Below are 12739 nucleotides of genomic sequence, written 5' to 3'. Positions count from 1 at the left end.
ACCACGCTGCTGTGGCCATACAAGACTGGCCCAAGCCATGCTGTGCTGGACCATGCCATACCATGCTGCTGTGGCCATGCTGGATCACCCCACGCCGCGCTGGGCTACCGAAGACCGTACCGACTCGCCCGCTCCGTGCCGTGCCGCGCGGCGCGGGGCGGAGTCGCGGCGAGTTCCGCGCCTGCGCAGTGCGTCCGCCGGCCGTCTGCGCGCGGCAGGATGGCCGGCTACAGCGTGGAGGAGCGGGCGGCCCCTCACAGCCTGGAGTACCGGCTCTTCTTCAGTGAGTGTCATCCTCCTCCTCCTTCCCCTCGCTCTCCCGGGACGGGGGTTGCGGGGGCGGCCTTCTTGGAGGGCGGTGGGGCAGCCTGAGGTGCGCGCGCCCCCGCCCCCCCCACCGCCCCGCGCCCTTCACCTGAGGCCTCCCCTCAGGCCGGGCCTGACTCGCCCCCCCCCCACACTTTTGCCTTACAGAGGACGCCACCGGGCGCTACATCTCCCCCTTCCACGATATCCCCATCTACGCCGACGCCGGCAAGGTAAGAGGATGGAAAAGGGCCGGCTGCCTTGGGGTGGGGGGGGACGACGACAAGGGCCACCAAGCCAGGTGGCTGATGTGGCCTCCTTGGCTTGGGGTCGGTGACAGCTGGAGCTCTGGGGGGAATATTTTATCAGTTCTCCTTCAGGGAGCCCGGTCTTGCAGGCCTGGAATACCCGAGGGAGGCTCCCGGTTCCTTAGGTTGCTTCTCGTTAGCAGAAGCATCGCCACATCTCGCCAAGAATGGGTGCCCTCTTCTCACAGGCTCGGCCTCGGGTAGAGCGACAGAGGAGAAGAGGACAGATGATCTCATTCTCATATTTGCGCCTGAGATGCGAGTGGTTGTCTTGAACTTGCCCGTGAGGTCGCATGAAAGCCTTTTGGGTTAAAAGAAGCAATTTTCCGTTTAGTTAAATATCTACATCCACTCCTGTGGAAGTTTACACTCATGCTGCATGATGTTTCAGGCTTGGGTTTTGGCGGCACTTTATGCCTGCAGTGTAATCAGCCACTGAACACAAGGCAAGGATGTTAAATACTTCCTGCAGCAGCTCCTGGGGACCTCTTGCCTCTCCACAAGTGCAGCTGGGGGACCTGCCACGTGCAGTGATGCAGGACTTTTACATGCTTCCAGCAGCTAGCATTTAGTCAAATTAGGCTGTTCTGAGTCACTGTCTGAAATGCCCCAGCTCTAGGAAACCAAAATGTCTGTGCTTCAGTTTTCACTGAATGCTTTTTCAGTGGTAACTCAGGCTCTCTCTGACTGTGTTCCTTATCTTTGTAGCTCATTTCTTCTTTTAACAGGTACTGCAAAGCTGTGCAGCTTGAGAAACGCAGTGGATCAACTGTTCTAATGGGTGTGATAAAGAGAGGTGTAATTTGGAGGAAGGAGGGTGGTTACAGGAAAGGAAGAGAGCATGCAGAATTGGGAGATGAACCTCTAAAAGATATCCAATTGAGCTTTGAGATGCAGGTGTTGTCAGAACGTGCTCTGGGAAGTCTGAGGTGGCTTTTGCCTGCTCAGAAGGGAACAGATGGATTGTAATCATCAAGGACAGTGGTAAAGTGGTTTCTGTGGCCAACTGGGAAAGCAGTTTTCAAAAGCAGGTGCCCAAAAGGTAACTTGGACAAGGGAAATCCAGATAATACTCTGCTTTGCAGACGCTTGCAGAACAACGGAGGAAAGAGCAGGGGAGTGAGTATAGGGGTGAGGAGAGTTTCCACGGACTGGTAATGATTAACAAGGGAAACTGGACTACTGGTATGCCTTCAGGCGCTTAGTGCTGCTTGCCAGCATCTCCGTGCCAAGTCATTAGGAGAAGCAAGTATCACTGAAGGTCACACTCCCCGAAGTTACACAATAGTGCTGATCACATTAGACCTCTTTCTGTTGCTGGAGTGCCTCTCTGCAGAGATTTTACTTGTTACTTAGCAGGTTCATTATCATCTACCGTAGGGAGCCCAACTTGGAGCAAAAGGTTGTCTCGTTCTGTCTGGGCCCCTTGATCTTTATCCTTAGACTTCTAAGACACTGAGAGGATTGCAGGGTGTTTTTTTCAGTCTGGGGCTGGGATGTGCCGACCTTATCTGTACCCGTGTGTCTTGGCATTGTGAAGGAATGACCTCGGGCTACTCGCTGGGTGTCATAGACCAAGGCAAATCTGTCAGCTGGAATCTGGGGAACCTGCGAGCCTAACAAAGATGCAGCCCCGAGTCGTATTCCTTGCCTAAAAAGCCATAAGCACCTGGCCTAGCCAGTTCCAATTGACTCATTCCTTTCCTCAAGTTACTTACAAATAAAAAGAGTATAGACCTTTATACTTCTAAATTGTAAATGAGCAGTGACCCCCTGCAGTTAAGGGTTTGTAATAAACTTCTGTTAGGGAAGGGTGTGGGCAAAGTCAATGGTGTGTCAGCACTCATTGCACAATAGCAATCTAATTATGGCGCAATACAGGTGCGAGGGATTTTGCAGTGCTAATACTGCTTAACATGGGGATTAGAAACCTTGTCGATGCTAGGGAAGAAGGTTTGACTTTTTTGTTAAAAGCCGTAATCTCTTCAAACAGCAAATGTTAGGGTTCAAGCATGGAAAAGCTTATTTTCTCAAAGAGGAGACTCTGCCATCGAACTCTCAAGAGTCCTCTCAGCCCAGCTGGAGTCAACAGGAGAGATATTTTCACACATCACCTGTAAACTAGATACTGCAAGATGTGGTTCTGCCTTGTTCCCCACGTCTTTATCCTTGCACCATGCCGCTAACAAGGTCTGCTTTTATAGGAGTGTTGGCTTGGAGAGGGGGAGCTCTGTCATCTTCAAGGTGGACTAGAATATTTGGGAGTGATGTTCTTGGTCATTCAGGGTAGTATGTAGGTATCCAGATTATTAAATAGATGGCTTACTCCTTTAAGCCTTGTCTCTTCTAAATTGCCAGGGTGGCTCTTGCTGTAGCATTAAGCGCTTTGTATTTAATAAACATGCCTAAAACCTCATTTTGTTACATCCAGGATAGTTTGTATCCAGCTGTCTTCAATTCATTTAAACCTACTATTCTGTAACCTAGGGAGATGTTTGTAGGTGGCAAGTGGTGGAGAATGCGTGGGTAACCTCAGTTTAGCTTTTGCTGGTGTCTTTCATGGGATTCAGCTTTGAGTGATGACATGTGACTGACTATACAACAGGTCTTCTGTCAACTGTATCAAAACTGGCACTGTAAAAAAAAAAAAAAAAAAAAAAAAAACACACACACAAAAAAAAACCCCAAACAGAAAAAAAGTGATGGTTTTCATGCTAACTGGCTGGTTTTCATACTGTTATATGTGTTCCCTAGTTTAAAGTGTGAGATTCCTCCCCATTCACTGATCTTTTGCTTTCTTCAGAATGTGTTCAACATGGTTGTGGAAGTACCTCGATGGACAAATGCTAAAATGGAGGTAACTATATTACAGTTCCTAGCGTAAGTGTTTGAGCTGGCTAGTCTGTTAATCTTTGGCTTTGCTGATCCTCTACTCCTCACCTCCACATCCCGAATCAGAGCGGCCTAGCATTGGTGGCTCTATAACTAGCAAGAAAATGGTTTAGCCCCAGTAAATAAGGCCTTTCAAAACCTGCCACGTCGCAGACACCGCATCAAGGGAGGTCTCTAGATGTAATTCTAACTTCTTGTATAAATGCTTGCTTAATGCTAGAGGTCTAGTATGGAGGCTGAGACTGGCAGAAGTTGGAATAACTTGTCATTCTTCTGCGGCTTCTGATTAAAGCAGCATCTTATGACTCTCAACCCCGTGTGCTTCAGACATTTGTAAGTCTGCTGAAAGCTGTATCCCAGGAGATAGCAGTGCAACAGGAAATGGGGTTGTCCAATATCCACTGTTGGCTTGAGGGTCAGCTCCTGATCTCTTGGCTTGTCCATTAGCAGTCAGCTTCATTAAAAACAAAATAATAATTCACTTGGGTTTTCTTAGAGTGCAAAGTAGAGAGATTTATGTAACTTTTCTTTCAGATTGCAACAAAGGATCCCTTAAACCCAATTAAGCAAGACGTGAAGAAAGGAAAACTGCGCTACGTAGCAAACGTGTTTCCCCATAAGGGTTATATCTGGAATTATGGTGCTATCCCACAGGTACTGTAACTTGTCTCAGTGGCCCATCCTTTCTGGCAGGGAGGAGGGAGGATGGAAGATATGCCTGTGTGTGTTTCTGACCACCAGCAAATTAATGAGCAAGGTCAGCTGAGAGTCTGATCTGGAACAGAGCGTTTGCTGCTACATATGTAGTCTTGCTAATGAAGAGAACCCATCAAGAAAGCAGAGATACTTCTAAGCAGAAATCTCAAGAGGCAGGCTTGTAGCTAATGCTGTAAACAAGCTGTTGGAAAATTTGAGGATGAGCAGCTGCTGTTAGTGAGGTACCTGCTGTGTCACTCCTCTCCTTGGCTGCTCAGCAGTTCAGTTGGACGGCAGCTGGCAGGTCCTTGCCTTTTGGATAAGGAAGCTGTCACTGCACAAGGAAGATGAAGGTTCATAGTGGGCACCTGGCAATGCAATGCCCTCGGTACCTGCCCAGTGAAGCATGAAGAGCTAAAGCTGTAAGCTAATGGTACAGGATCTTGATGTACAGCCCCTAGACCAAATCTTTACAGAAGATGCATTTTGCAGTGAATTAGTTGATTGTTTTAGACTTTGGATGTGGACGATGAAAATCTGAATAGATCTGAAGATTGTACCTTTCCTGTTCCTGGCCTTCTGATTGTTCAGGCTCTAAACCACACAACTAGACTAATGTATTGACCTGTTGGAAGGTAGTAGATGCCCTCTTCTCGGTGTTGGATCTGAGAAAGGCACTCAGGAATCCAGAGACTGTGCGAGGCAGATGTCCACAGCTGCACCGACACGCTTTCTCTGAAACAGCTGGCAAGGGGGGCACAAGCAGATGGTGACACCTGGACACATGCTCTTAACTGGCTGGTGACTGCCAGATAAACAGGAACTTTCAGCAAGGCTGTTTGCCTCTGATGTTCTCTAAGATTTGAGTTTCCTTTAGAGGAATAAATCATTAGTGACAGTTCACAGGGAAACACGCTGAATTTTCTAATTCTGTTATTGACAGCAGTGCATGTCAAGTGTCTTCTCCAAATGTCTTCTATAGTCTCTGGATGGTGAACTTAAAGTAGCTGGTACTTCAACAAAAACATAGAAAGTGTGTTTAGATACGTGTCCCTGAAGATAACAAGCGGGCAGCCTGTGTCCTGAGCAAAACAATGTGCCTTTCAAGTTGAATCCAATGGGATTTTGCAATCCCAATCAAAAAAAATAGGAAAGGGAAGATGGTCCAATCTCTAATGCGACGCAGTGGGGTGGTCTAGGTGATGTATCCCAAAAAAGTCAAGGGTCAGTCAAAAACAGTCTAGTGGGGAGCAACAGAGACTGTTGCACCTCTAGAAAATTTTTCCATATAAAGGGAGAATGAAGGAATCTGTGATGCTTTTGTCTGAAACAGGATGGATGGAGGCAAGTTGTCAAATGCATGAAATGTTGCTGCAGAGTGAGAATAGATAGCGACTGAATTGTTTCCCCTCTCTGTTGTGGAGAGGACAAGTAATGGCCTTAACCTGACAATCTTCTCCTCCACTTCATACCCAAGGGAAAACCTTTCCTGTGGCCAGAATGGCAAAGCACCACAATGGGTGGCCTGGGAATGATTTAGCTAGAGTTGGCCTTGCTTTGGGTGGAGGCATGAGCTGAGCATCTCAAGGTCTCTTCCAGCCCTTTTGTGATTTCATGTTTTACAGGGTAAAACACTGTGGCTTGTGAAAGAAAAACTTCTAGGTCCTGCATGGAGAGTTTCTCCTTGAATTCTGAATGCACATGCAGCTCCTCTCAAGCTATGTAGGCTTCCAGAGCTACTTTGGAGTTTCTCTAACTGCTGGAAGGGGATATTCTCCCATATGAGTCTATCATGGTGTTTTGGCTTAAGGTGATGTTTTGAAGTTGAATTGTATTCTACTTGGATGGATTCCGGAGCCGGTTTCTTTGTACAGAATTATGGCTTTTGGAGCCTTCACCCAGTCACATGTTAGTGGCCCAAAGAAATGTATGTGTCAAGGGTAAGGGACTGAACTTAGCATGTTTTGTAGAGAAGCAGGATAGCGATTGTGAGGAGTCCTTTAGCACCACCCAGGTTTCAGTACATCTTCCTGAATGCTCTGGATGCATCACGAGGTCTCGACTTTACTAGTCATGTCCTGGCATGCAAAAGTTTGGGAATACCGTTCCTTCTTTTTATATCTTAACAACCTTAGAGGTAGGTGCTCCTTATGAAGCCAGTGAGCACGATGTCCCTTCGCTTCTGATCAGAAGTGTGTGTTTTAAGCAGATATTATTTTTGGAAGCATTGCTCAAATGCCTTCTGGAGTCCCATCTTCCAACTTATCCTCACTGCTTCAGGTGACGGGCACTAGGACACCGGGTTGCATAGGGTATGGGACTTGGCGTTCTTGTCACTGTTCTAGTGTAACAGCAGGTCTTTAATTGTTTAATTAAAAGGAAACAATACACCCTGTCTGTCTTCCATCTCTGTTGGACTGCTATCTGGAGTTCAGGAAACTTCTGTGAAGAAATGAATAGGGAGAGGAACAGGCAGGCAGCCAAATCAATGAGTGTTCTTTATAGATGTGAACTTCACCTTTATGCAGCTGTGGAACGGAGGAGGAAGTCTGGAATGTTGTTGAAACAAGGTTTGTCGGTGGGAGGGAGCAGTTTACCCTTGGCAAGATAAGGCCTTTTAACATGGATTCATACCGCTTTCAGGCGCTGTGAAATAGTAGCCCAACCACTAGACCTGAAAGCAAGGTGAAGTGGGCCATCATCTGTATCTTCAAGGCAATTGCATGCCTCAAATAAACCTGCTTTTTGTTCTCTCTTGAAACATGAGAGTTCTCACTCCTGTGGGGGGCTTTTTTGCAGACTTGGGAAGACCCGGGTCACAAAGATGAAAATACTGGCTGCTGTGGAGATAACGATCCGATTGACGTGTGTGAAATTGGAAGCAAGGTAATGCATTTTAAAGGGTAACTGTCTTTTGAAACACATAATTAATGTCTCTGAAGTCAATTATCCAGAGACATTATTCATTTCCTACCTCCTCTGCCTTAAGAATGTGTTGTTTCCCTCCGCTGCTCCTGGAGATTGTTGATGAGATCTTACAGCGCAAGCCTTATGAGCCAGGGCTCATGAACCGCTGATAAGTGACAGCTAATTTCGTGGTACCCGACTGCTTGCTGAACTCTCCCAGCTTGCATGGTCTCCTCTTGGGCAGTCCTTGGCTGCATCGCTACAGACAACTGGGTTTTTGTCCTTGCAGGTCTGCTCTCGAGGAGAAGTCATCAAAGTGAAGGTGCTGGGCACGCTGGCACTGATTGATGAGGGAGAGACAGACTGGAAGATAATTGCTATCAACGTTGAAGACCCTGAAGCAGGCAACTATAATGGTAGGTAACAGGAGGGAGGAGCAGGCTTAGTCCTTCCCTTTCTCAGTTCAGAGCCTGCAGGAAGCTTTCAAGTCAGGACATGGGCTTGCTCCTTCTAGGCCATGATATTCATCAGTTGTGATACTTGAAGGACAGCAGAATAGGATGTTATCAGTCCTACAACAAAACATTTTACTGCTGTTTATCCCAAATTCAGTCCTCTGCACAGCCTGGCATCTCTAAGAAGAGGGTGGCTGTACAGTCTGTCCTCTGGGAGCAAAAGGGGTTGTCCAGCAAGTGTCTAATCAAAGCTGTTTAAATGTGTCCATGCTCCCAGGGGCGACCAGGATATACTGTGAAGAGGAAACACTGACTTCCCTCTGCAGCTATCCACTCTGTGTCTTTACTATAACCCCTCTGTGATGTTGCTAAGGCTACTTGAGGAGGGGCCGAAAGAGGGGCAGCTCAGAAGAGCGGGTTAAGTAAGACCAGGGGGAGCTAAGTAACTTTTGTTACTAGATCTGGCTAACAAACCTTTTCTCCCTGCCTAGATATCAGTGATGTCCGAAGGATGAAACCCGGATACTTGGAAGCTACAGTGGACTGGTTCAGAAGATACAAAGTACCTGATGGAAAGCCGGAAAACCAGTTTGCTTTTAATGGCGAGTTTAAAGACAAGGTAGGATCGCCTTTCTTCATTACTGTGAGCGTGCCTTTGCAGGCTGTCCAAAACCTGAGCTCAAGGTGCGTGGGGACACAAATGAGTAGTTGCTGAGAAGAATGGGTTTCTATGGGCTGCTTATAGCTGCCTTCATTCTTCCTGATGTTTTTCCAGCCTACTGTTCTGCTTGTTTCCAGCCTGGTGCTTGCAGGGATGCTAGGATTAAAAGCGTAGGGTTATCACGGGGCTGCTGTTGGATGTTATCACTTTGCCTTCTAAATTACATTCATGATGTGGGATCACTTCAGGGTTGGGAGCTTCCATGTCAGAACCAGGACGGAAAACACCAGGATTATTCGCTCCTGCTCTGGAGTGAAGGGTGCTTGACATCACCCTTTGCCTCCCTTGCTCACTGGCTTTGTTCCACCGCAGCCTGTTGTAAGTTGACTGCTCGCGAGTTAAAATGCTTCTTCCTTCAGGCATAAAGTGTTCCCTCACGCCCTTATTCCTCTGCCTTTTCTCTGGGTTGCATCAGAAAACTTACTGCTCTTGAAATGGTAAAATTCTGCTTCTGCACCCTCCCTCCTGCCAGTCCTGGGGTGCTGTGAGTGGGTTAGTGAGGTGACTCAACTCCCGGAGCTCCAGAGTCGGTGCAGGGAAGGGAAGCGCCTGCAAAGCCTGGTGTGGGAAGGGAAGGAAAGGGTAAAGGGGGCTAAAATGGAAGTCTTGTGGGAGTGGATTTGTCCCCTTTGGCTGTAGCACAGCACTAGGTTGGGTGGGCTGGGGCATCTTGCTGCCCCTCAGGATGGGTGAAACCGGAATCAAGGCCAAGGCGGAAAATAGGGACAAAGAACCCTGCACATGTTCCTGCAGTGTTTTATTTGGCTCTGTGTGGTATCAAACCAGGATATTTATGGCTGGTGTTCATGCTAACAAAGAATTGTGTGTGCTTCCTTCTTCGTCTGACAGCTTAATGCTTGAGCATAAACTACTTTTTTAAGGGGGGGGAAAAAAAAACGCCTGTGATATGCTTGGAAGCAGATTCATTTTTAAATAGTTGCAAAGCTAGATTAGGTGCATGTCTCTTCCTGTTGATCTGCACAGCAGTTAAATGATTTGCCTGGAGTGGAAGAGGGCTCGCAGATAGGTTGGTATCAAGTAGGTGCCAAAGACAAACCGAGTGGGAGGAGCAGCGGGGTGGAGGTGCTTTTATAATATAGCACTGGCCCGAGACTAGAATATCTGCACTCAGTTTCTTTTGGCTTCAGACTCGCTCGGCGGCCTTGGCGTATCATCCCATCTTGAAAGTAAAACAATTGGTATTATAAAATCCCTGTTGTTCTGCTGTTGTGCGCTGGGAGGTTGCTGTTGTTCCTGAAAGGTGCAGTAATGGAAGAGGTCTCTTTGAGTCCCTTCCAATCTAAAAATGAGCCTGTAAATGCTGGCCTCTCATTCCATGTAACCAATAGTCTGGAGAAAATGGCCCAGTGCTTGCACATAACATGACGTTTGTTCTCAACTTCAGGATTTTGCGGTGAACGTCATCAAAAGCACTCACGAACACTGGAAAGCTTTAATAGCGAAGAAAACTGATGGAGGGGAGATCAACTGGTAGGTTAATGCTTGTGGTACTACGCACGTTCCTTTCCCCTAAACGAATAACCCTGAAACTTCTTTTTCCTGAGTGGTGCCATGCTTTCTGTTAGCTGCTGGCTGTCTCCACAGGCCTTCCCCTTCAACTTGGCAACTGTAACAATGATTCTTAATATTCCATTATTTAATACTCTTGAGGGGCAGAGACTTGGCTTTCGCGTTCTCACAAGCGACCTTTCTCTTCCAGCACGAATCTGACGGTGTCCGGCAGCCCTTTCTGCTGTAGTCAAGAGTGTGCAAAAGCTACTGTGGATGCAGTAAGTACAAATCTGAGTGTCCTACCCCCGGCGTCAGTGTTGGGCAAAACGATACCATTTGTATAAACTGTCCTCGTTGTATGAATAGCGCATTGTATGCTTGGAAATTTTTTGGATGCCTGAACACAGCACCTGTTTCTGGTTAAATAGGATGGATGTGGAGCAAGCCAAACGTTCCTCCAGAGGCTTTTCCTTGCCCTTAGCTATCTGGGAGATGGAATTCAAAACAGAGTTTTCGTGAAGGGCTAAACTTCTGAACCGTAGCTTGGCTGTCAGCTGTTCAGGGAGTGTTGAAGTATTTGGCCTTCCAAGAGCTTTGCAGTACAAGTCACCCTTGGAGATGAGAAAGTCTAATTTCTGAGATCCTTGCAGCCAGAGACCTCGCATCCTTAAAAATGAAAAGCTTGGAGTTCCCAGTGTAGTAGCCCCGCAGTTTCCAGGCTTAACAGCATCTCCCTAGGCTTGTGAAATACTGCTGTTGGCAACTTGAAAGGGGTTAGAGGGATGGGACAGGAAACTCAAAAGGCAAGTGTTGCCTCAGAGTGTGTAAATGTGACTGGAAACCATAGCCTCCATAGCCTCCATAACTCCATAGCCATCTGTCATTGTCTTGGTTTTAAAAGTGCTTGTATTCTCTGATGGTATCTGCATTACTTTATAAGTCTATGAAAGTGTAACCCTCGTGGAGGATGTGTCACCAGCTAGGGACCCTTGTCTGCCTCTGGTTGCTAAACATGGGGTGAGAGCTCTTCAGAGAAGTTTTTCAAGAGTCCTTTGTATTTTGTATTCCCCCATCACATTGTAGGTGTAAAAAAAAAAAAAAAAAAAAAAAAAAAAAGGCAGGCTGCCTGCAACTGTACACACGCTGGAGCGGTCACCGCTCGTGGTGAGAAGCGGATGGCACTGCAGCCCGTGCTCAGAGCAGAGCACCTCCGGCATGTAGGACATGTACAGAATGAGGAGGCTGTGGCCATGACAGGACTCGTGCCGCACCTGGGCTCATTGCTTTCCTCGCAGCTGACCAGCGCTGGCTGCCACAGGCCAATTTACACTGCTTAGATCTTAAACCACGCTCAGTAAAGACTTGTGCAGCTCTGAGCGACGTCTGGTGAGCTTCGGGCGTAAGGTCAACCTCCCTCAGCAGTTGCTATCTGCTAATAATACGCTTCTCGTTTCAGGCACCGCCGTGTAAAGCTGCCAACCCCATCCCACCCGAAGGTAAGTCTCACACCCCACGTCTATGTCCCAGTGTAGAGCAGGCTTCCTCAAAGGAATTATCAATAGCAAAATGAGGGTCTTAACTGATAGCTGGGTGTGGCTCTAGCACGAGGAGAAGTGAAGGACCTTGTTGGACTCAGCTTGTGTCAGTAAGGCTGTTTAATTCCTGAATGGCTTCTGTGCCTTATTTCCTTGTCTGGGTACGAGGCGGGTAAATGAGTGGTGAGTAGGAGACCCGAGGTGCTGTAGTTAGCTCCAGAAGAGATTCAGTTTATAGCAGGTCCTGAAAGAGCAGCACTGCAGAGGCCTGGGGTGCGGTGATGGCAGGGGAGCGGTTTTAGTTCCTCCGAAACAGGCGTTTCATCAGTATCCTTGGTGTGGGTGAGCCAAGGAAGGGAATAACTCCCTACTGCGCAGAGCAGAGGCAGAAATTGCTCACTTGAACCTCCTGATCCAGGATCTGTCGCTGAACGAGTGTCCGCTGTGAGCTGGTAACAAGCCTTTTGGTGCCTGGGGACACGGCTCTGTAAGAAGATAACATCTGTGGGGCGAACCCTCGCTCAGGGGTCACCTTTTCCTCCTGCGCGAGGTGGCCGTGGGCGCCTTGCACGTGACGTCTGGATGTTGCTGTCGCAGGGAGAAGGCCCCAGGGCCAGCGGGAGCTAGTGAGGGTGCGGAGAGCCCACAGCTGTGTGGCAGAACGAGGGGCTAGGCTCTCCTTCGCAACCTCTTTGTGGGTAATAAACCTGCGAAGAAATTGCCGTCTTCCATGCGGATGTGGGAGTTGGAGGCAAAATGACTTCACCTTCCCGAGTCACCTGAGCCAGAGGGAAGCCAAGCTGGCTCTGGCTCACTGTCCTCACCTGAACCGAGTCATGTGTAAGCTGAGCGAGGGGGTGACTTCCTCAGGACAACAAATACACGTCAACAGGGCTGCACAAGAACCTGTTGGGTGCGTGGTGGCCTTGGTGACGGGAGCTGGGGGAAGCCCCAGCCCTGGAGGTGACGCATCCAGGGCCGCTTAATAAGTGGGTGGCTAACAGAGGACTAACGCCCTCTATTTTTTTTCCTTCCCCACGCAGTTGACAAGTGGTTCTACTACCAGAAGAACTAAGGCCGGAGGATGGGTGGTGACGGCTGTGTCCTCCCCACCGCCTGCCGGAATAGAGCAGAAAAATAGCTTTGGTGTCGGCAAGGGGACGCGGCCTACGCCTTTGCCCATTAGAATTGCCTATCTAGCAGTGACGTGTCTCGTGGAGGCTAGAAGACATAAGTTATAAAAATCAAAGTGCCCTGCTTGCGCGTGGTCACACGGTGTACTTTGTAAATCGCGACAGAAGATCGCTCACCTGGTACGTGTATGGATGCTAGAAATAAATAAAAAAACCCAAACAACTACTGAAAATGAGCACTGCCGGGCTCACTCTCCTTTCCCACTCCCGCGGC

General features: G+C 48.2%; 1 protein-coding gene across 1 annotated transcript; it reads left to right on the top strand.

Moving 5' to 3' along the window:
* The first annotated feature begins 162 nt into the window (after positions 1-162).
* Positions 163-12698, top strand: PPA1 (inorganic pyrophosphatase 1). Its single transcript, XM_054206979.1, has 11 exons — positions 163-283; positions 475-539; positions 3418-3471; positions 4041-4160; positions 7002-7088; positions 7399-7525; positions 8056-8183; positions 9691-9776; positions 10006-10075; positions 11254-11293; positions 12376-12698. The coding sequence occupies exons 1-11, from the start codon at positions 220-222 to the stop codon at positions 12405-12407; spliced, it is 873 nt and encodes a 290-aa protein (XP_054062954.1). The 5' UTR covers positions 163-219; the 3' UTR covers positions 12408-12698.
* Positions 12699-12739: the final 41 nt, after the last annotated feature.

This window comes from Rissa tridactyla, chromosome 6, assembly GCF_028500815.1.
Source record: "Rissa tridactyla isolate bRisTri1 chromosome 6, bRisTri1.patW.cur.20221130, whole genome shotgun sequence".
Lineage (NCBI taxonomy): Eukaryota > Metazoa > Chordata > Aves > Charadriiformes > Laridae > Rissa > Rissa tridactyla.
This window is presented reverse-complemented; position numbering and strand designations above follow the sequence as displayed.